This window comes from Botryllus schlosseri, chromosome 12, assembly GCF_051294905.1.
Source record: "Botryllus schlosseri isolate E-star chromosome 12, Bs_hap1, whole genome shotgun sequence".
Taxonomy (NCBI): Eukaryota; Metazoa; Chordata; class Ascidiacea; order Stolidobranchia; family Styelidae; genus Botryllus; species Botryllus schlosseri.
Window position 1 is genome coordinate 4450413 of NC_137247.1, and position 22676 is coordinate 4473088.

General features: G+C 41.0%; 2 protein-coding genes and 1 long non-coding RNA gene across 4 annotated transcripts in view; 2 read left to right on the forward strand and 1 right to left on the reverse strand.

Annotated features, from left to right (window-relative positions):
- Positions 1-991, forward strand: part of LOC145452929 (alpha-2A adrenergic receptor-like) — a 42045-nt gene extending 41054 nt beyond the window's left edge. For both annotated transcript variants that reach the window (XM_080331061.1, XM_080331062.1), the window contains exon 8: positions 116-991. In XM_080331061.1, coding sequence (XP_080187187.1) covers positions 116-277 — 162 coding nt within the window. In that variant the 3' untranslated portion in view covers positions 278-991. The remainder of the gene's footprint in view (positions 1-115) is intronic.
- Positions 992-10406: 9415 nt separating this feature from the next.
- LOC145452937 (uncharacterized) lies at positions 10407-11425 on the reverse strand. Its single transcript, XR_013919593.1, has 2 exons — positions 11057-11425; positions 10407-10670 (listed from the first exon to the last, which is right to left on the reverse strand). It is a non-coding gene; the product is annotated as an uncharacterized LOC145452937 (long non-coding RNA).
- Positions 10662-22676, forward strand: part of LOC145452924 (uncharacterized) — a 58511-nt gene continuing 46496 nt past the window's right edge. The window contains exon 1 of the mRNA XM_080331057.1: positions 10662-10966. Within this exon, the coding sequence (XP_080187183.1) occupies positions 10924-10966 (43 nt within the window). The 5' untranslated portion in view covers positions 10662-10923. The remainder of the gene's footprint in view (positions 10967-22676) is intronic.

A 22676-nucleotide genomic window follows, 5' to 3' on the forward strand; every position in this document is an offset into this window, starting at 1 on the left:
TTTTAGCAAACTGTTTTATAACACCATGTTGTAAATGCAACCCTTCGTCTGCAAGTACGCAAAACGTATTTCATTGCCAAGCGTCTGGTAACGAATCCGACTCTTCCGTTTTCAGACGTATGTCGTGTACGCGATCTGCGGGGAGAAATGTTGCATCAACAAGAACTTTTTCAAGGCCATCTTCTGGCTCGGTTACATGAACAGTGCGTTCAACCCGGCGATCTACACGATATTCAACAAGGAGTTCAGAAAAGCTTTTCGCCGACTGCTATTTTAAATATAACCGCGCCGACACAGCAGGCTTGCTAATGCTGTTATGTACTCCATTAACATGTTTACTCAGATTAAAGAGTGTTTCCGGTCATAGTATTCAACTATCGGTCCTGATACATGAGACTTGAGTCAACTCATATAGAATGTCTCGAGTCGCGTGTCTTGTTACAGTCCTGTGCAATGACTCGAGTACAAGACGAGTCAATACATAGAGTGACTCAAGTCGCATCGAGTCGGACTCGAGTCATTACAACGCTGACTTGGGATTTTGCATTTTCCGCGTATTTAGGTATTAGCACGCCGTCATAACACGAGGGAAAGTGCATTGCTTTCGTTGCATGTCCATTTCAGATAGTCAGAATCCAGAAGGGAAAGATGAACGTTTGTTGTACCTGTCGAACTGATAGAGCTTTCAATACCCGATCAAAAGTATTATAAATTACGATTCATGCGCTGCCCGGTACACGCGCCCACGTTTATTGCAGTAACAAACCCCTTTTTTCATATCTGTTATCCTGACAGTATTATCGCGTACGATCTTTCGTATACCTTATTTGTCTGACGTTGCATGCTGTTCGGTGATACTGTACTTGATTTCATTGCGATCATAGGATGTGCCGATGTGATTTTCGTGGCCGCGAGGGTACTCTGGCAAGTTTTATTTACAATATTATATTGGCGTTGAGTATAGTTTTGTAATAAATTGGGTTTTATTAAATGTTGGTGGAATATTTTGTGAGGCCTGTCAAGCGCGTGGCTGCAGACGTTCCCCATTGAACTATGTCTGAACATCGCTGAGAAACACACATTGAGCTAATACGAGGAGCCATCAGTGTTGGGATGACTCGAGTCATGACTTGACTCGAGTCACCTTTTCTGTATGACTTGCCTTGACTCGAGTCACTTTGCTAAAATGACTTGACTTGACTCGGCGTATCAGAAATGTGGATTGACTCGTGACTCGGAGAAAAATTCACGAGTCAATTTCAAGTCATCAAGTATTCGGTGTCGATTAAAGCACTGTATCTTGCATGTGGTCGCATTGTTCGCGAAACGATGGTGTAACCCGTGAGACCGACCAATCATTCAATGATCGATTGTTCTCTCACAAATAACTTGACCGCAAACGGAGTGATCGAAGCTTACAGCTTACGTTGTCGTAAACTAGTATAGTAAAGTAATTTAATACCAAAATGACTATATCTGTTCTCTGTTCTTACCTTAACCAAACTTCAAACCTCTTGTTTTACTGAAATTGGATTCGAATATAATTTGTATAGTCCTAAACCATTGGCGCAGGCTCGAATTGTATCATATCAATTTGTAACTGGGTAATGTCTTGCATCTTATCTATTCGTTTCTCTATTTTGGCTGGTAACTATAAACTGAGGTTATGCAATTACTAACCTAGTTTAGCAGTTCTTCGTATGTGGGCGATACAGCGCGTTCTTGCGTGTGTATATGTATGTAACTATATATTATTTGTTCATCGGTTCAGAATCAATGACCACTAAATCTGTATTTCAAGACAGCTAGCAAAATACAATGACTTAATCATGCCTCATACTTCGAACGGGAACTTGACTTGAATTGTGACTTGACTCGTGACATGACAATGTGCAATTACTCGTGACTCGAAGGTAGTGACTTGATCCCAGCACTGGGAGCCATTCGAGAGGTAATCGCAGAGCTTCCGTGTAGTCTTGGCTGCAGGGGTAATTTCATCCCTGTGTTGCCGCATCCGTGTTCATTAGATACCATTTTCAGTCACGTTTTGTAGTCCAATCCGTCATAACCGTAGGATAGAGCGTACATCGGAATCCGAATTCATACTGCTCTAAAGTCCGAGTATGAAATGTCCGCTTGGACCATGTACTTGCATTTTGAATTATAAACTTTGATGTGTAATAAATCCAGACGCATTTGTGGATCCATGCAAAATCAAGTCCCGATCATTTCCATGTTGCTTATCGCCCAGGTCCAAGTAGTACACGGTAAATGCTACTTGGCACATTGTAAATACATGGGTTGAAAATGGGTGCATTTACCAGACTGGCGAAAATCAGGCCAAAGAGACTTTCCGGAGCAAAGTCTGCTTTCACACTCATTCCAACGGCTAACAAAGGGTTAAATACGCAACACACGTTACGCCAACCACTTTATGTCTTCTATTGGATGACACTCGTCCACCAATCCACATTGCATAACGGTAAGTAGCATGGGTAGAAAATATATGCATATAACAGAATTACGCCGAAGAGTAAGATGTAAATCAGACCATCACCACATTCTGGTACGTTGCCTAAAAAGAAACTGCTACCCAAGAACGATTTGACGGCTATGTCATATGAGTGCAAATGTACATACATTGTCACGTGTACTGTCCGTTGGTTTCACAAATCGGCAAAATCAGCATTTCGGATATTCCCAAAGGAAACCGTGTCGTGAAAAGTCAAGGAAACTGTTCGTGTCCAGAGGCTTTGAACTTTTTTAGACGCGCCACCCTTAACGACCGTGGAAATGTCGCTACACTCTCCACCCTCTTATCGCCAAATAATAAAACATTAAAAAGATCAACCATACACGCCTACTTCTAAAATGTATTTTTCTATGACACAGAAGGTGTATAGCTGTTGTCTAGGGTTACCATAGTTTGAGATCCTGAAAGAGAACACTTTTACAAATCACAAAAGGTAGTGTAACGGACTGGAAAACTGGTCATTTGAAATTTTTTATTGGTTGACTAAAAAAGGTAATTTTCGACGTTTTTTAGTTCTGCCTGTCCAGTCTCCTAGCTTTCGAAGCTATAAAGGAGGACGAATTGCCAAAAGAGAGGACATTTTCAATTTCCTGAAAAATAAGTACAAATTCTCCCAGAGCAGGACATATGGTAACCCTTGTGTAACCTTGTTAGTGTAGAATATGTGTTCAACTGCATTCGTCCTAGCTTGGAACATTTCCGAAAAACAAAAGTCATTTTCGCGTTGTGTTGGGTGAGATAGTCATTTACCCGAGCAGTTTGTTCTGGCCTACCTAAAACGCGCGGTTTCGTAAGAGTTGATACAAAATTGGCATTTAATTGGGCTTACCGACTGTTAAAAGATCATTTCTGGCCGTTCCGAGCTCAGGTATCAGTACAAATCAATTATCGTTGTGTATGGATGGTGCTATCACTGCTATGCGATGATGAAGTTTTTGCCTGGACTCCGTTCGGAAGCGGTCAAGGGTGGTAGCCAAAGCGATGGCATAACAACTTTAGAAACTTTCACGCTTACAATTTCGTTTCTTGTTTCCCAATTACGACGCAGTACAAACACCGTTGAACACCGATTAAATTTGGCATCCAATTTATTAATAATTGCACGTGAACACCTATAATAGGAATACGCCAAGTGTCCTACGACTTACAATTCTCCATTACTCAAATTTCACGAATAAACCTTATCTTACAAAAGTATCATGGCAATGGCAGCAATGTCGGCGTCATTCATGCAACATTAGGGAATAATTTTGGTCGTATTGAAGACGGAAGTTAGGTGCTATACTTATTTGGGGGTGGATGCGGGTTTATGCGGCAGTTGCGATATTTACGAAACAATAATTCGTGCATCAGACGAATAGTCTTCACTGTCCAGCTAAACTTGACGACTTGTATCTTTTAACACCTTCCACATGTGACAACAGCACTCGCTAGTTCGCTTAGCAACAACTTGCATTCCGTCATGTCACCTGTATAGGCAATGCGCCGTATCTTCAATTTCTGGTGATTCTATCACATACATCTATATATTACTAATTGTAATTGAGGATATTTTAAAGTGTTTATATATGTAAGTTACATGTTAGTGTATTTGAAACAAGAATAGTTGAATCAATCAATCAATCAACCTATATATTTAAAAGCTCACTGGTAATTATCTGACGAATATTGGTAAATGCTGCTATTCCACCTTTTTTAGAACGGGCTCGCGGGCTACTCATCTAGTCCTCGCGGGCTACCTGGGGCCCGCGGGCACCGGGTTGGTGACCCCTGCTGCACAGTGTTCGGTATCAGATAGGAATGATCGATAGGACCTTAGAGATAAACTAGTCAAATCACACCCGCATCAAAAAGGTACATTGATTCTGCATAATCTGCCTGTAACGAATGTTAGTTTAAAAAGAAAATTAAAGAAAAACTAAAAAAGAAAACAGTAAATCAATGAAGCATTATCAAGGCGAGGAAGGGCAAGAGTGTCGATATGACGATATGAGATAATAAAGTAGGTCTTTTAAAGTCAAGGTTAAGAACCACTGTGTGAGATAGCAGATCTCATATCCATACTGAAACTAGGATAGATATCTGGGGTGGGCAAACTGCGGCTCGTGAACCGCATGCAGCTCTTCGAGCCTTTGATTGAGGCTCTTTAATGATTGCACAATGGAAACGTTTCGCCATTTTGGTAGTTAGGTTTAAGCTCATTATAAATTGATGCATCTACCACGTATTAACAATATGCGAATTGTTTACGTGTGTTTCTTTCCTTTTGGTTTACGTAGGACTTGTAAAGTTTAGGGCAGTGGTTCTCAACCGGGGGTCCGCGAAGCATTTTCGGGGGGTCCGCGAAGCCTCAAAATAGTTAATAACCTAATTAATTTTTTGATCAGGAAAATACCGAGGCTGTTTAGCTTCATTACTGGTAAACTACAAAGCTCACATCAACAGAATGACCATCTGAAATGAAATATCCTACTTTGAAGACTCGTTTTAATTGCTAAATTGCCAATAGCCCACTGATACAAAGATTTTATTGTTAAGATATGTTTTGTTTAGGACTGTGGAAAAAAAGTTGGATGAGTACCTTCGAAATGTTTACAAAAATCCATTTTCTTTTGTGATACACACCATTTTTTCCATAATTACTTCAAAAAAAAGCTGCTAGATGAAAACGACTAGGCTTGACCTGATATGTTCATTAAAAAAAATTGTTTGTCAATTTTGGTGCCATATTTGTTGAGATCATACCCAAATCTGTCGTCGTAAGCGTTATGCGTTATTATTACTTTCGCCACCACCTATATTTGTGGGAATGGATTTTTGGCACTCGTTCCTGTCAAATCGAATGCCCGTATTTTCGAGACACGACCACAAAATTCAAGAAATGCAGTTGCAGAAGTCAACCTAATTTCTACATGAATACTATGATCCTATTTTCAAGAAACGTAATTTTGTTGCTGTTTATCACTAAGCCTACAGTTGTCATTTGCACAAGACAGATGACGATGGCACGATAATTGAGCTAAATCTGAACTAGATTTTCTTGGGGGTCCGCGGGGTCCGTGACGGTCCAAAAGGGGTGCGCGGAGGCAAAAAGGTTAAGAACCACTGGTTTAGGGAACGGTGGTACTAGACTGCAGGGGCGGGCAACTTCTCCGGTTGGTGGGCCTGATATGGGTAAATGAAATACTTGGCGAGCCGGAATACCAAATCGATACATTAATCGCGTATTTACCCACCCATTCAAGGGATATATCGTATTGTGAACTTCAAGTTTATAGCATAGAGGCCAAAACAGAATTTAATTAACTGAATGTACTTCAATCGTTGTTGAAGTCAATCAGACATCTTTGATCGATCAAAGTTGTATGTCTGTATGTCAGATGTAGAAACCCTTAGTAAAGACTGCACGTGAACATCAGTTAGATTAGAACGTAGCCTTCTCCTCTTGATGTTCATGGTCGAAAATGTTTCTTCGCAAATGTAGGCTATATACCCGAACAGAACAAGAAGTTTCATGACCATATTTCTCAGGTTGGAAAACTTGAATTCATTCTGTGACACTTCGAGCAGGGATATCTTGATAGCCCTATGACTTTCCGATTAGAGTTTCACTTTCAGGGTAGAAACTCTCTGCGGGCCGCTCAAATTCCCGTCGCGGACCGTATGTTGCCCGCTCTTACACTACATGGTTAGAACTTTGCAATCGAGTTCACATAAACGTTTCACCCGCAACAATGGTGCATGGTCAAATGGTCATGTTGGTCAGGGTTGTAATGACTCGAGTCACGACTCGACTCGAGTCGGATCCGAGTCACGATTTTTTGATGACTCGACTTGACTCGAGTCATTTTCTTAAAAATGAAAAATGACTCGAATCGAGTCAATTTGTGTGTTGACTCGACTTGTATTTGAGTCATTGCGCATGACTCGGACCAAGTCATATGACTCGAGACTGGGTCTACCAAGACAGGCATTTCATTGTAATTTTGAAGAATGGTAAAGTTATCACACTATTGTTATTTTGTCTATCAGTACTGATACTTGAAAATGCTACCAGAAACTATTAAAAGTGAGGCAAATCAGTATATTATGAATGCGAAGCATTTGATATCACCGAGCCTAGTTGTAAAAAGTGGGTTTCAAATGATATTAACTCGGAACTGAACAGTCAACACAATGACTAGGACTCGAGTCACAACAGTATGACTTGGACTCGACGCGGTGGTGAATTGAAAATGACTCGACTTGACTCGAGTCAAAAGTATAAAAGTGAGATTGACTTGTGAGTCGGCACCTTCTGACTTGGTTACAACCCTGTAGATCATTGTGTTCAATAATGACCTTGATATTTAGTGCAATATTTTTTAACAGGTCCAAAAAAGTCAAAATTAGGTCAAAATTGTAGCGTTAGATCAAAAAATGTAAAAATTGTAAACAAAATCAAAATTTTTTTTACAACCTGCATTTCGTTTGTATCGTAGATTTTGCACTGTCGGGGAACTTACCATTTGACATTTTACAGCTACTTTATAGGCCTACCGTTGTAGACAGGCCATTGTTGTCTGCTAATTGTAAATCATAAGCATTCAAATAAAACAAATAGGTTGAGATGGTGTTATGCTAAACGTACCGCAATATCCTAACTGAAGCAAGACTGCATGGGCATTGCATGATTCTTATATCAAGAAGCGCAATATAAAAAATCGTGATGTAGACACCATTGTCTGAATGAAGCAACACGGTTTGTCACCTGCAGTGTACGCAGTACGCACGCACAGCATCAGTACTTAGTAAGGACAGACACTTTCTACCCGAGAATGTAGGAAAGTATCTTTCATTGTACCACAACAGATTTTAATTATTTCTACCATAATACGTGATGTAACTACTGGAATTCTTCATAAGGCCAGATTTCGTTAAAATCAAGTTTTTTCATGAAAAAATTTGTCAGTTTTTGAGTTAAAAAAGTTTTTTTCAGGCCGAACTACTTCGTAACGACAGACAATTTGGACCAGAAATGAAGATAAGTAGTACAATTCCAACATTATGTGGGAAAACACCTAATTTGCACGCGTTAGGTCAAAATTTGGTCAAAATCAAGTTTTTTAAGGTAAAAAAAAATCAAACTTTTGATTTTTTAGGTCGAAATCTTCCGTTTTTAAGGTAAAAAAATTGCCCTATTGATAATCACGGTATCGCAGGTCATAATCATTTCCGAGCGAACAATGCTGAATACGGCTCTTACATTTGTGTAGCGAAGGCTAGCAAGCAGTAACTGCAGAGTAGGCCAAGAAAATGCCGTCGAGCGATAATTGCAAGAAAAGAAGCTATGAACAGGAAAATGTAACTTTTAGAACAGAATGGGAGGAAGAGGTTGAATTCACTGATAGATTTACTGTGTAATAAGATTACCGAGCTGAGACCGGCACGTTCATGAAGCGGGTCTGTCCACCCCTGATATATATAGTAATGAGTGACCAATCTGACCATGGGATTATGGACGAGGCACTATATAGCCCGTATGGTGGATGGATAGACGGAGAGTAGTTTAAATGTAGAGCATGTTGATTATCTCATACTATATTTTCTTTCGCAATAGGTTGTATGATTAGACATTCCAAATTACTGAATTAAGTACCGTATACTACGAAACAGACGGCGTTTCACTTTTATCTCGGTGATATGTGATGTTATAAACACAAAACATACATTCGCCCGAATTGCTGACAAAATAGATCCCTTTGGTAGAATACTCCACATTACATAATATGGTCAGAGTTGTGATTACCCGCAGAAGTAAAACATGGGTTTATTTTAAGTCGGCTGTCCTGCCGTAGAAAATCCAGATGTTAGCGCGATAACCGCTGATTAACTCCTTAAAAATAGACAACAATAACTTCCACTTCGGCGAGTTATTGCTGGAACCGTATGTTGTTTGCGAATTATGCGGTGTTTTCGGCTGATTTCAGCGGCCAGCGTGCTTCCGCTGTTTGCCTTGGATTGGCGGAAATCTGAAGTGCCAGGCAGTTGTTATGAAGTTAAATCCGGGTAAACAACATTTGTACGTCCTACGTCTTGGAATGCAAGCACACAAATCTTCACCCAATGTCTATCAGTGTGTACAATCGTAAAAAAAAATTCGGAATCGACTTTCTTTTGTACTGCTCACTGGGTAGCCTTCGATATTGTACCCGCTAGATCTGGCGATGACTATATGGGCTAATAGTTACGATAATGCCCCATGCATTGGTTTTAAATAGTCTCTACATTGTACAATGTAGGCTACTCTTTTTCAACTCTGCTCTATCCAGGTTAAGGCGTTAAGCGAATGGTGTGGATTTGGTTCGAGACAACCGGGGCCCACGTGGTCAGTAATGAAGTACTTCTACTTTTCGAGGAACTCGTAGTAGGTTTTCCCATTCTTGCATTATTTACTCAGTTGGTTATGATTTTATAATACTTCTATGTCTTCTTAACAGTTTTCAGTTTTTTAGACAAAACCATATGCGTAGAATGCATAGTTTGTTGCTTAAGTGAGAATCGTTACTTGTACTAAAGTATATATTCAAGCCATTTCTACTTCTACTTGAGTCTCGAAGACTACTACTTTGACCACCACTGTTTATTTCCTATTGAAGGCTTGTTGTTAATTTGTGGTATTCATGGTGTTTATCGACTACAATGGTTACTTACACCAGGCCGATATTCCTTAGTTTTGATTCCGTAACTGCAGACTTGTAGCACGGCCCACTTCTAGGCTTTTTGTAAGACACTACTTATTGAAGGCTTATTGGGTAAATTGTTGTCACCTTCGGGCTACCTGTACTGCCGCTAGATGACGGCCGAGTGTCTTATTGTGTGTAGATCTAGATATCATATTCTTTCAAGTTCATCTGGTCAGACAGCCGTGACCCTACCGTTTCGTTTCCGACTGCGGGGCCGCGTGGCTATTTGACGTCCCAACTATATTGGCTACCAGTGAAAACATAGTGTTCAATAAAAAATTGCAATTGTTGTTGTTTGCGGTATTCATGGTGTTTGTCGACTACAATGGTCATTTACACCGGGCCAATTTTCTTTATTTTTGATTCCATAGCTGCCGACTTATAGGACGGCCCACTTCCAGGCTTTTTTAAAGACACCGCTTGCACGGTTGATATAGCGAGGAGAAGCTTTGATAAACCTCAGGCAGGGAAAAATTGCAAATTTTAGTTCTAAGTTGACACGAATTCCGCGATATATTTGTGCATGTCTAGTGGCGATTTTAACTTTTGAAAATTTTCTATGGCTTCGCATTTTTTATAAGATATAAATTCTGATACTCGGAGTAAAGTCTCTAAGAGGCCATAATATTGCATTATACTGTATTTATGCAACGATTTGAGAATTTAAACATAAAGCTCTTCGAGATTTAACATTAGTAAAACACTTAGCCATATTTTTGTGAGTAACCGGCATATATTCCGTACTTTAACTCGCCAACCATGCACACGTACAGAATGAAACTACTGTCCAACAGACACGGTGCATCCTGTCGAGTCGCTCCTTTTGCACAGGTTTCCTCGCCCACAACACCAATCCAGCTGTCACGTATAGCGGTCAAATACTGCTGTTCCAGCGCGGTACTGCAGCAAGTTGACGAGAATTTACAAGGGACGATAGCACAGATTCACGTTCCTCTGGAATTGTGCTGTTAACGAGATTGTTGCGACTTTTTTTTTACTAGGAATCCGACTGAATTCACGTCTCGGCGTTTCCTGCAGCCACGTCCCATGCCCGTTACGAGCGCGGCTAGCTTATTATGTATATTTCGCGTCCGTATACCGTCGGCACGCGCTACAGTATGGTGTAATTTGATTCGGAACGGCGCCTGTTGTGTCATACGCTAGACGTTTATTCAGCAACTGAAGGGAAGTCGCTAGTGGCCTGTTACAACAAATGGTCATTTTCGATGAGCGAGACGACGAGGCTAGCTCTCAGCAGGCAATAGCCGTGTAACTCTGCGTTCATACGTTTCAGGGACTGTAGTTTTTGTGTAAAATGTGTACGCCTGGAATGACTTGTTCTTGAACTTCACCACGCTTCATTACGCGCTTCTTTTTCTCGGCTGCACGTTTCTTTTCTCGCCCGCCGTCCACTAAAAACAACAAACAGAAAAATGGTGCGGACGTGCGGTCATTGGTAAGAGCTGCGGAGTGAGTCTGCTAAAGAGAAGCCGCCGAGAGGCTCGGGATATAACCTCGAGGGAAACTTTCCGCCGATGTTTTATTGTTAAAATACTGATATCGCGAGACAGTGGCTTGGCGAGCGTAGGCGGAAAAGTTGCAAGCGTACGGCTGGTCTCAGAAGCCGAGTACAAATGACCACTGCGAACCTATGCTGCGGTCATAATGTCTCGACGGAAGCAAGGAAAACCACAGCAGCTCAGAAACGGTAAGCATTATATATCTTCACCTATAGATTCGTGTTGTGACGGAATAATGATCGTAGTAGTTACAATAATGAAGTATCAACTCTGCTAACCTGCAATGTCAACATCGCATTTCAATGGCTTTTCTGTATAGCTGCTTCTCGTAGTCGATATTATAAGCCGTCCACATCGCAATACAACGTTGCTATCGTCGGGCGATTCCGTCTCGGCCGGAGTTTATTTTTAGACGACGCGCGTTCCGCGCACATACAAACGTCTAGCCTCGAAGGCCTTGACACTGGACAGGCGGTAGTAAATTCGTATAGGTATTTTCGGTAAATCCTCAATAATGTGCGGTTGAGGGTATTCGTATGAATCATCGCGCCGTTGTCGGCCAAGTGTAGCGTGTATAATACTATGGCATTAGTCAGTTTGATCACGCCGTTCGATGTTGTTGTTGTACGGACCGTTCCAAACTTGGTCTTCCGATGTGAACCGACACAGTTTGAAATCCCGTGGCATTTTGTGCACGTATGAACTAGTTTCAAGCAGAATGAACTTTATTTAACGAAAATATAGCTTACATGGTTTGAAAATTGACTTTTATCTACTCATTTAAGATCTGCGTAGTTAAGGTATTGTATTTTCTAGCGGATCCCCGCAATAGGAGCTGCATTATGTGCAAATATTTCATAGATTCTTGACCATGTGTTGTAGTGCCCAGGCTAAAACGAATAATTTATTATGTGTACGTCAAAATTCATTGCTATCCGGTCATGGTCTGTGTTGACGACTCCCATGAATTGCATAGCTTTATTGCCTCGATAAACATGATTTGAACAATATGTTCATTTTATATTGAAGTACTGTACTTCCAAGAGGCTCTCCAGACATTTATTTGCGGATGCTTTTCATTCTGGAGAATAAACGTTTTATGCAACAGTTTATAGTAGCCAACAAGCTGCTGGATGGTGATTTACCTTTGCCATGCAACATACGGCCGTTTCCGTACAGCGTAACGTTGCGTCTGGATGCATTGCATTTATTGTCATTACGCTTTCCTTCGGCCTATTGTGTTTTGATCGTAACGTGAATTACGCGCACACCGGCGGTCTACTAAAAGCCGTACATGAGTCAGCTCATACCCAGACGGCGCATTCATAATTGCTTCTATTTCGCTGATCATCAAGTGTAGCTTATGACCACAGCGCCATCGTATTACACTATACCCCACACCGGTACAGATTACTTACTATGCGTATGCCGTTGCGTATGCCGTTATAGGGATATGTTACCATTGCAATAATAAATAACAAATGACACTATTTACGCGTTCTGCCGTTCTGTCATGTCTCGCGTGCCGAGATAATCGTTACCAGTACCGGTACAAACTTCACGCATATCCACGGCGTGCCATACCAGAAGACCATATCCTATACCGGGTCTGGTCCGAAGAACCGCATTTTATCTGTGTTAGCATTACGATCCGCATCATTCATACATATATACACGCGGACCTCTGATTATGGTAGTCAGATTTTCGTGTAAATATCACCATCGGCGACTAGGCGTAACCAGGATCAAAAACTGGCAACGTTGGGAATTCAAGATTTTATGGACAAAAAACCAATAGTGTTTATTATCACGTAACCGACAGAAGTTCAGTTACAATGACCAAGTCTGAAATTAGTTTCAGGGGATTAGCATTAGGGGTCATTACATTCAACTAAGATGATGAACCCTTAAAATAGTCAGTTCAACAGCTATAGTACGTATATATTTCGTCAAGGGAGCTATATCTACCCTATACTTTCAAGATAGCGTAATGGTTAAACGTCCGGCTTCTTGATCGGTAGGTCGTGGGTTCGATCCCCGGCCTGGTCAAACCTAAGATCTGAGTAACACTGGTATCCATGACGTCCACGCTTGGCGCTCATGCATTACTGGGATAGCATGGAGGGGTGATGCAAGACTTAGAAAGCCGTAAAAAGACTATCTACATCTTCCTTGTCCAGCGGAATATGAAGAACATGCACTCATGGTATGCATATGCACAGTTCGTGTGTATGTATATCATGAGTCGGTGTATATGCCGCAAAAAATCAAGGACAAAAATAAACTACGTCCTTTCCTTTCCTTCAATTGTCAATGTCATTCCAGTACGACGTCACAATTGAATATTCATGATGTCATAGACTAAAAAACAATAAAAATATGTTTTTAACAAGGGCCTTGTTTTAAACATGTTTGTTTTAAATTGATTTTTGTTTTGAATGCAACCCTAGATCCATTGCTCCCATTACAGCCTATTATAGTAGTAATAAATAAAACAGAATTAGTTATCAATCAGACATTCACCTCTATTGGTTGAAAATGATTTCACATAGTAAAGATACTGCTATTATGAACCCTTCTGTTCTCTGTTAGTTATCTTTCGTGAATTCGCTGACCGCAGTTAATTTTAGATGTCGACTTGGTGCCATTACGCAAAATGACTTGCGCGAGCACATAGCGTTACGCGGCGTTAAACTATTGGATATGCGATGTCGAAGGACGAAAATAAGAATCAGAACTTCGACAGCAAGAACTGCGCAAAACCGCGCAAAGACCCGGTCTGAACTAAGCAATTACTGATACACACACCAACGATTTTTCCACAGCATTCAATCCCGTCTTTGCTATAAAGCTAGATGTTCGGGAATTTACGTCACCTTCGGAGATCTGATATATACATAACTTGGTCCAAGATCGGGTGTTACCTGATTTTTCGTCGACAGATTACATCTCCCGTTACTGCGTCGGAAAAGTATGAATTGCTGATTTTTGCGTGGGTATATGCAGTGTTACTGTGTGGCTGCACGTTTTACTGAATGCTCGAGAAATAATCTAGTATCAGAAACCGGGATATTTTCGAAGAAAATAACATGGGCGATACTGTAATTTAAGTTAGAGCCACGGAATTAAAACATTGCAAAATGGGCTGTAAATGCATATTCCGTCAATTCGGGTTGCTCGAAAGCATACTTTACCCACGCCAAGACTATGATGTGACATAACGTACCATAGTACTATGCGCTATTGAACTTGTGCGTTATTCTGCGAAATTACCCGGGCAATATATTGTCCGATGGAGTGATGAAACTCTCCAAACCGAGTAAAACAGCTAGTTAAATTGACTGTGTTTATGCCGAGGGTTAATCAGAATTAAGCTGAAGATTTGGTAAAATAGATAAACAGATTAGTATCTTGGAAGAAAATAGTACAGGCAGTTTGGCAGAATCTTGTCGCGTGTTTGAGACCATACTGTCTCCCACTTCGCCTGCTATACTAAAGCTGGGTTATTCAACCTCTTTAGCGTAGATTTACATAACTCGAGTAAACCGCGGGTCGCACATTAACCTTTCAGGTAGTGGCGTAGCCCATCATCCTATTACGAATTGGTTACGGTGATGGCGAGACTTTTCAATAAAATTCGATATCGGACACATAACAAATATTAACTCCCGGAGGTAAATCGCGCGAAACTCAACAAAAATTCAAATCAGGTTATCGAGCATTTATTTGCGATAGCAAACCATGCGCGCAGCCGGTATATGCGTATTTTTTGCGATTTCAGTGTGTTTGCACCTTCTCACCCACTTGGCTTTACTCAAATATCAAACGTATCAGACCGCAAAGTTGGATTAGACACACATTTCGGGGACGCTTAAGCATTCTCTGCGAACCGCAAGTTGCACGTACCCCTGTAGTTTAGAATTATTGTATTCGCAAAAACTTTGAAATTGAATCGAATTTCAGATTTGAAATAAATACAAAAAATCAAGTTCTGTTCGTATCAAATAGGAGTTCATTCTCATCAGCACGAGAATGGCGAATGTCTCTACACAGTGTACAGGTACACTGTACAGCGGGCTTGGCTCGTTTCGCACTATATAGTTCTGTTGCATTTTCCGGTAAATCAGATATTATTACCTGCTATGCTACTGGTAGCATCGAAACTATGACCACCTGGGTTGGTAAAACATGCGGTCAGCCGGTATTGCGACCGCAATCATTATATACACTATCAGTACATTCGCTGCGAGAACGGGATAGTCAAATCGCAGTTGTTTGATCCTCCGGCTTTTTCAACATATTACAGTCTACGTTTTACAGTAGCTGTACACTGTACAGTGTACATATGATAGCATGGCAGTTGGCACTGTCCACTTTCCATATGCGCAGGTTGCTTGCGTGGTATCGTAGGCCCCAGTGATAATCAGGAACCAGATAAGTCTCCAGTATTCGAGCATGGATTATAAAATTGAAGTCGAACCAATTTGTGCTGCATAGGGAGAAATAATATCAGACGCGCGCCGGACTTGACCCTATCGATCAAGTCCAACTCTCGCATCGAAAGTGATATTATTTCTGCATTCTTCGCTGATAAATCATATCGAACGTGGCATAGGAAATCCTGTACATCAGCGGTTCCAGAACTGAGGTGCGTGAACCAACCGGGCCGCACAGCAGTTCCAAAGAGTCCGCGTTCAAAATGTTTGATGAAATTCAAGCAAATGATGGTGATATTGAAGTGATGAAACAACACCTGTCCAATGTCTATTGGCAGTGAAGAGGCCTCAATTTACTTCCAAAAGTTATATGGACTTGACGAATTTCTTCTTTCTTCAATAACACCCTCATTTGCGCTCAAGTTGAACGATTTACCTTCAGAGTCGAATCAAATTCAAGAAGAGTTTAGTAAGATGTTTAACGATCGCGACGCAAACCTCCTTATCCGGGAAACTTGCTGCAGTGACTTTTCGACAATGAATGGAACTATCCTATCCAACTCTCTACAAAATGGCTCTAAAAGTTCCCGTTCCTTTTTTATGCCTATGAGTGTGGGGCGGACGTGTCCACTCGCATCAGCGCTGTCCAAAATTGAATCAAACAATGTTGACTTGATTGCCAGACAAACTGACAGAAGTTTGTTTGCAATATAAGAGGAGATTAATTCAGTGAAATGGTGGTCAGCGGTATGACTACTAGTAGTAGTAGTAGTGGTGGTGTGTCATCGAGTATCTCTAGAGCAGTGGTTCTTAACCATGGGTCCGGGACTCCTTGGGGGTACGAAGCACCAAAATACATTGTGGAATTAGGCCTATACGCTATATCGACAGGAAATTTATGTGCTAATCAATGATAAGTGGAATATTTTTCGGGCTGATTTATTCAACTCAAAAATTTTCTTCGCTTCAACCACAATTTCATGTCAATGGTCGTTGGTCTCATGTTCATTTCAATTTTAACATAAGGTGCCATCAGAAATTATGTTGAAACTTGACAGGTACAAGAACTTTTATGGAAAGTGAAAGGGGTTCTAGCGCTAGAAAAGGCTAAGAAACACTGCCCTAGAGTCCGTGTGAGGTTAGTGCAGTGTACCCAGTATCCATCCAGCCAAATGCATGCCATATTCGATAGTTTCTGCTTTTGTGTATTATGGCGGTTTCTGAATATATCCTATACCAATATATGAGTTGTATGGGGCCTCGAAATATCAAAATAATTGCAATTGCACCATCAAAAATTTCCGGAACAGTTGAATGCTGATCAATGACCGTGTTACCGCAAACGTGCGTCTGAACGTATTTCATTTCGGTGTACACTCCAGCCAAATCGTGCGCCGGACGTGACGTGGAGTCGCAATGTCGATCCGTTGGGAACCATTCGATACCAGGCATCCGTCATCGTGCCATTCCCTTTCCTGATCCCATAACGTACGATTTAACGACCGCGTTCGGCCGGGATGATCAGGAAATGTGCATTGTGCATGTGCAATTATTATATTAGCTTTAAGTCACCGGTCGCAATACAGCCAGCCTATGGGCTGGGCATGCGCGGCTGGATTCTTGATTTGGTATACTCGAAATTCAAGGCGTGGAGTTAACCACCACATTTCGACCAATATTGTATGTGTCAATGCACAATGTCGCGTGTCACCCTGAATTCAAAGAGTGTAGTCAAACACCACATTGTGCATTGACACATGGAATATTGCCCAACACATAATAATTGACCGAAATGTAGTGTTAAACTCTACGCCTTTATCGCGGGGCTGCGCAACTAGCGGACCTTTTCTGTGTTGAATCAGGGCCTTATCTATGTCTCAGTATTTATTATCTCCAACTATTTCCTGCCCTTCGCAAATAACAGTGCATTATGGTCACTATCACTATGTTTGGGTCAATAGTTCCGACTGCGAGTCAACGTTATAAAATATGAACATTATAGAAAGAGATTTCGCGTGTGTGTGACAAATCCCAAATAATATTCATGCTCTTCGCAAATTAGCAGTGTAAATCTTCACTATGTTTTGGCGTGTGTCTACTGACAACTGCGAGTACGCGTTTTCAAACGTGAACTTTGTAAAGAATATATTTCGCGTCTGTATGGCCAGCGAAAACCTTCACGCCGGGTTGTAATGACTCGAGTCTCGAGTCGTGATTTAGGTGACTCGACATGACTCGAGTCCTTTTCTCAAGAAGCCGAGAGTGACTCGACTCGACTTGAATCAAGCTGTGTATTGACTCGACTTTTATACTCGAGTCATTGCGCAATGCGCATGTCTCGGACCAAGTCATATAACTCGAGACTCGGACGGCCAAGACCGACATTTCATTGGAATTTCGAAGAATAGTAAAGTTACCACACTATTGGAATTTCGTCTGTCATTACTGGTAGTTGAAAATGGGACCAGAAACTGTTAAAAGCGAGGAAATTAGTATGTTATGAATGCGAAGCACTCGATATCACCAAGCACAGTTGTAAAAAGTGAGTTTAACAAGACTTTAACTCGTAACTGAATGAATAGTGGACATAACGACTTGGGCTCTGACACGGGTCATGACACTATGACTCGGACTTGACTTGGCTTGTGAATTGACAATGACTCGAGTCAAAACTGTAAAAATGAGATTGACTTGCGACTTGGACCCGCCTTCACCAGTGTGTTCGACTCGCTTTCAGGACTCCAGAACTATGATTTCAAGAACTAGCAAGAGATATATGTTACCAAATCACAAATTTGGCTCGTTTGCACTATAGTTCTCCTGTGGCATTTTCAGGACAACGAGAAATTAGATAATAATTAAAATTAGAACTTACGAAACATTTCACAAATTCGAATTATATTACAGACATTTCGCACTAACTAGAATTTTGCAGTTGCTCAAGTCTGTTGGTGAGGGTGTTATATAAGCAATTGTTTTCCAATAGTACACAGTTCCGAGTTATTTAATATTGAAATGTTATCAGCAGAAGACTCTACCTTTCATTATAGAATCGATTTAACGTAACCATGCGGATAACTTTCTTGTTCTCTATTTTATTTTTAACTGAGGTTTATAGCGATATTCACAGCCTCAAACTTGCAGATTTGAAATTACAGAGGTCTGTGAACCTGAAACCAGCGAAATCACATTCGTTGATCTGCCAACCGTTGCAAACGCGTTTCACCTCCATTACGTCCCGCCATACGCCTTTAACCTCATTCTTACTGGCTATGTCGGGGCGTCTGGCGTTGGTCACACCACAAGGTGACGAATATCAAAATCGGTTCCGGTCTACGGCACGCAGACAGGGGTTTGAGTCAAAGTATATTGGCTCGTTCGTACCGCATCTGTTGTTACAGCAAATGGTACAATGCAAATACGGTGCGCTTACTCGCTTTCAAATGACGATGCTTCACTGTTTGATCAGCTCACTGACCATTGCGACGGGATGGAATTCGCTCTAGCGTAAATGAGGTCTGGGTGATTGCTGAAGCTGGTAGTATCTGTGACGACACAGATTACGCGACCATCAGGCCCGTAGCTTCACGTGACTCAAGATTAATTACCAATGTCCGAGTTTCGATGTTAAACTGATCATAATGCGTTGTACGTTGAGCAGAATTTTTTTTTTCACCTTTTCCAAATTAGAATTAAAATTATAGCTTCCCGTTTGTTTCTAAATTAGATTAGAATCAGAATTATAGCTACACAGTTATTCACAGATTAGATTAGAATTAGAATTAGCGAATTCACAAAAGAAATACAACAAAAATCAGTTTATATCATATCTGAGCATGAGAATGTCAAATGTCTGTACACCAAGCTTGGCTCGTTTCGCACGAAACAGTTCTCATGCATCATTTTCAGGAAAACGTACTATCACTGATAGACCTTATTATCTTGTATACTAGCTTACTAGGGACATATAGTTTCATGAATAAACACTTAAACAGTCGTGGTGCAAAAGGCCCCAGTTGCCGAGAAGCACTCCCCTATACATACATGCATGCGCTAAACTAGCCGGCACGCGTGAAGGCGAGAGTTCCAGGTCAATACCGGGGAATTGTATCCTGTACCAGTGAATATTGCGATAAACATACTGCGATACATGAACCAACGGTAGTAATTTGCCATCAAACCCACTCCACAGATCTTTGTCACTGCTCTATACGCTTCTAGGCTTATGTATTCTGATACTATATGAAATACGATACTATTTAAAACAAACGGCACACTCTCTCTACCGGTGTTACGTACCCGTTTTTATCAGGTTGTGATTACCTAAATTCGGAACCGTGCGACTGCTCAGATTTTTGAGATATTTATAGTGTATTTTGTGCTAGGAGGCGTTTTTGACCGGCGATATATCGCCAATTGACCGACCGATATTAATTTTGACCTCGCGTTGCTTGTTAATACAGCGATGCGCCGACACGTAGTTCTTGATCTGGGGTCAAATGAGCTCGTGCCCATCATGACTCAACGCGGAGTCCAGCAGTGGGCTATAATGTATTAATGTAACTAACACACGTAGATCTCGATGGTGATCTATTCTCGAGCTGCTGTGGTGAGTTGACCTACGATTTTCCCAATACCGGCAACTATGTTCCAGCCAAAACCTTTAAGAACCGTGACAAGCCTTTTACAACGGATAGTGAGATTAGGCATAACAACGTTTTTTTTCGGCGTCATTAGTTGCTCTGTATTTAAATTTTACCGCGCTATAGTTGATATTCAACTTCCTAATATGGCGTGCTACTAAGTTTAAGCATTTTTTTAGCCAACTTAACAGTTTTATCAAGTCGTCAGTAAAATTTTAAAATGTTATTACTAACACATTTAACAGCCCCCTGAGCTGGAGCTTTCAGATAGTCGGGTATCCAAAATTCAGGAGTATCACCCGTTCCTTGCTCTTGTAAATTTCGTATTTGCGTATATAGAGAGTTTGGTGTACTTTTGAATGTTGGTACTGTGTCACCGCCTTCCGTATCAACGGCAATCCACAATTTCTCGGAATTGTTTAGCATCTGGCCATCGAAAACAAAAGAAAACTTATTCGGGTATCCGTGACTACAACGTGTATTGAATGGGGGCGATATTCGGGTCTTATTGGCCGGGATCGCGTTACGTCTAGCGGCTCGATCATAATCATGTGTTGATCTGTCTGGACGTAGCGAGTCAGACCTTTGAAATCGAATACTGATTGTGTAAAATAGATATTGCTGGTGTTATCAGTGGTGAGGTTGCCATTTCTACTCTGTACAAAGGCTGCATTACCACTCCGAAATGATTCGCAATCCGGTCCCTTTGGTTTGGGACCTTCAAATCATTTTCGTGTCAGCCCGGCTGATTATTATCAACGACTCACCGATAATATCGAGAAAATATCACAATTTATAAGATATATCGGTATCGGCCTATGGAGTTGAAATGATCGGCAATTTCTCGTAAAGTCATAGCATGGTTGTAGATGTAGGGAGACACAGAACTAGCAAATGCTATACTGGGAACATTGATATATTTCTAATAAACGTTGCGGTATTTATCCAACTCACATTGCCCAATACCTGCATCGTAAAATCGTTGTTGTTGTTGTAATTCATTGAAACTCCGTCATTTGCGCGGTGCAGTCTGTTTGAAGATGATAGCCTGCTGCTTACCATGCAATACTCAACTAATTGCCTCCCCGTCAATGAAGTAGCTACATGCAATCACCAAGCAATGGCGAGCACGCAAACATGCTTATTGCGTAGTTGCCCGTCGCTTTGGTGACGAAAAGCATCGCCTTGTCAAGTAAGAATGAATTTCTCGACCAAGCATATCCGTTCTCCAAAAGACATCGACCGTCCTCACAAATAGGACAGCATAAGTAAGTTTCATCAGTCGTACCGGCCTCTGAAATGATAATAACATGGAATCGTGCGCGGAGCGGATATTTCGTCAGGAGGCAATGCGCTAATACGACCGAGTTTGTCAAATACGGCGTCGTATTGAGGCGTAGTCTTCAATAAAACGGAACCATGTACAATAGGGTTGTTCAAAAAGAACTGTTTTCCGGATGCCGGGGATTCACTGATTAAATTGATAGGGTACCTAAAAAAAAGATTGCACACTAAATTTGCGTCAATTCCAACCAGTCGAAGCCGCGGCAGCGCCAATTGAAAATTTTGAATATATTAAAAGAAATATATTATTTTCAAATTTCACTGTCGAACCCATGAAATAGTTAAGTTGTATACAAAAACGATGCAAAAGAATTTGACGCAATTCCAACCCGTAGAAGCGAAGCTATTTCAGTTTTTTTTTATCAATAATTCTGGGATGCTGTCAATCCTATTTTTGCAAATCCAAATTGAGCAAATCTTGTTATGCGTCTTACTTTTGAGCAAACTAACGATTTCATGGGGTCGACTATGAAATTTGATTTTTTTTAAAATTATGTAACAGCTATAATCATAGTTTCGATGCGAGCCTTGATACCTCGATCGGGAAAGGAAGACACTTTTACCTCATTCATAAAATTAGTTGATCGAAATTCAAAACCGCCGATTTTGCATTATTTACTGGAAATTTTGTTGTTGACTGAAAAAGAGGTCATCACCTTCATTCGATTCCCGAATGACCCTCTCGAACGTCCCTATTTAACGTCCTTTATGCCGATTTTCAGTTGAACTTGTCCATTATCCTAGCTGTAAAAGCTGTAAAGGAGGACGAACTGCAGAAAAGGAGGACATTTAGGCGTTCTCGGAGGGTGGACATTTTCAATTTCCTTAGAAAGGTGGACGTATGGCAGCCCTAATAATACAAAGCTATTCAGCATGGTTGCAACCAAGTGACAAGTCAACTTGACTTTTATTGTTTTGACTCGATTCAATTTTTTTCATGTTTATTCCACTACCCAGTCAAGTCCGAGTCAAGTAGCAACGGGTCGAGTCCGAGTCATAGTGTTAAGGCTCGAGTCCAGGTCATTAGTCATAGTGTTTACTGTTCATTATCAAGTTCAATTCATGTGAAACTCTTGGGTGATATCGAACACCCGAGGATTCACAATAGTCTCACTTCCTCATTCTACGCATGTTTATTCAAACGTACAAAAGACAGTTTCTGGGCCTATTTTTCAATTATTGGTCTATATATACGAGGCTGGAATAATTCATGTAGAACAGTGGTTCTCAAACTTTCTTCGACACGCCCCCCTTTTTGATACTGATTTCCGCGCGCCCCATATCGTCATATCGCAAAATGCAACAAGAATGATGGCAATCCCAACGGATAGTTTGATGGCATGGAAGGTTATGACTGTTCATGAGAGAATTCTCAAATATGAAATTTGGACTATACACTGAGCAATAAATAAGAATTGTAGGTAAATCGTGACCAGCGCGAAAAAAAATTACCATTAATGTGGTTGGTGAAGTGG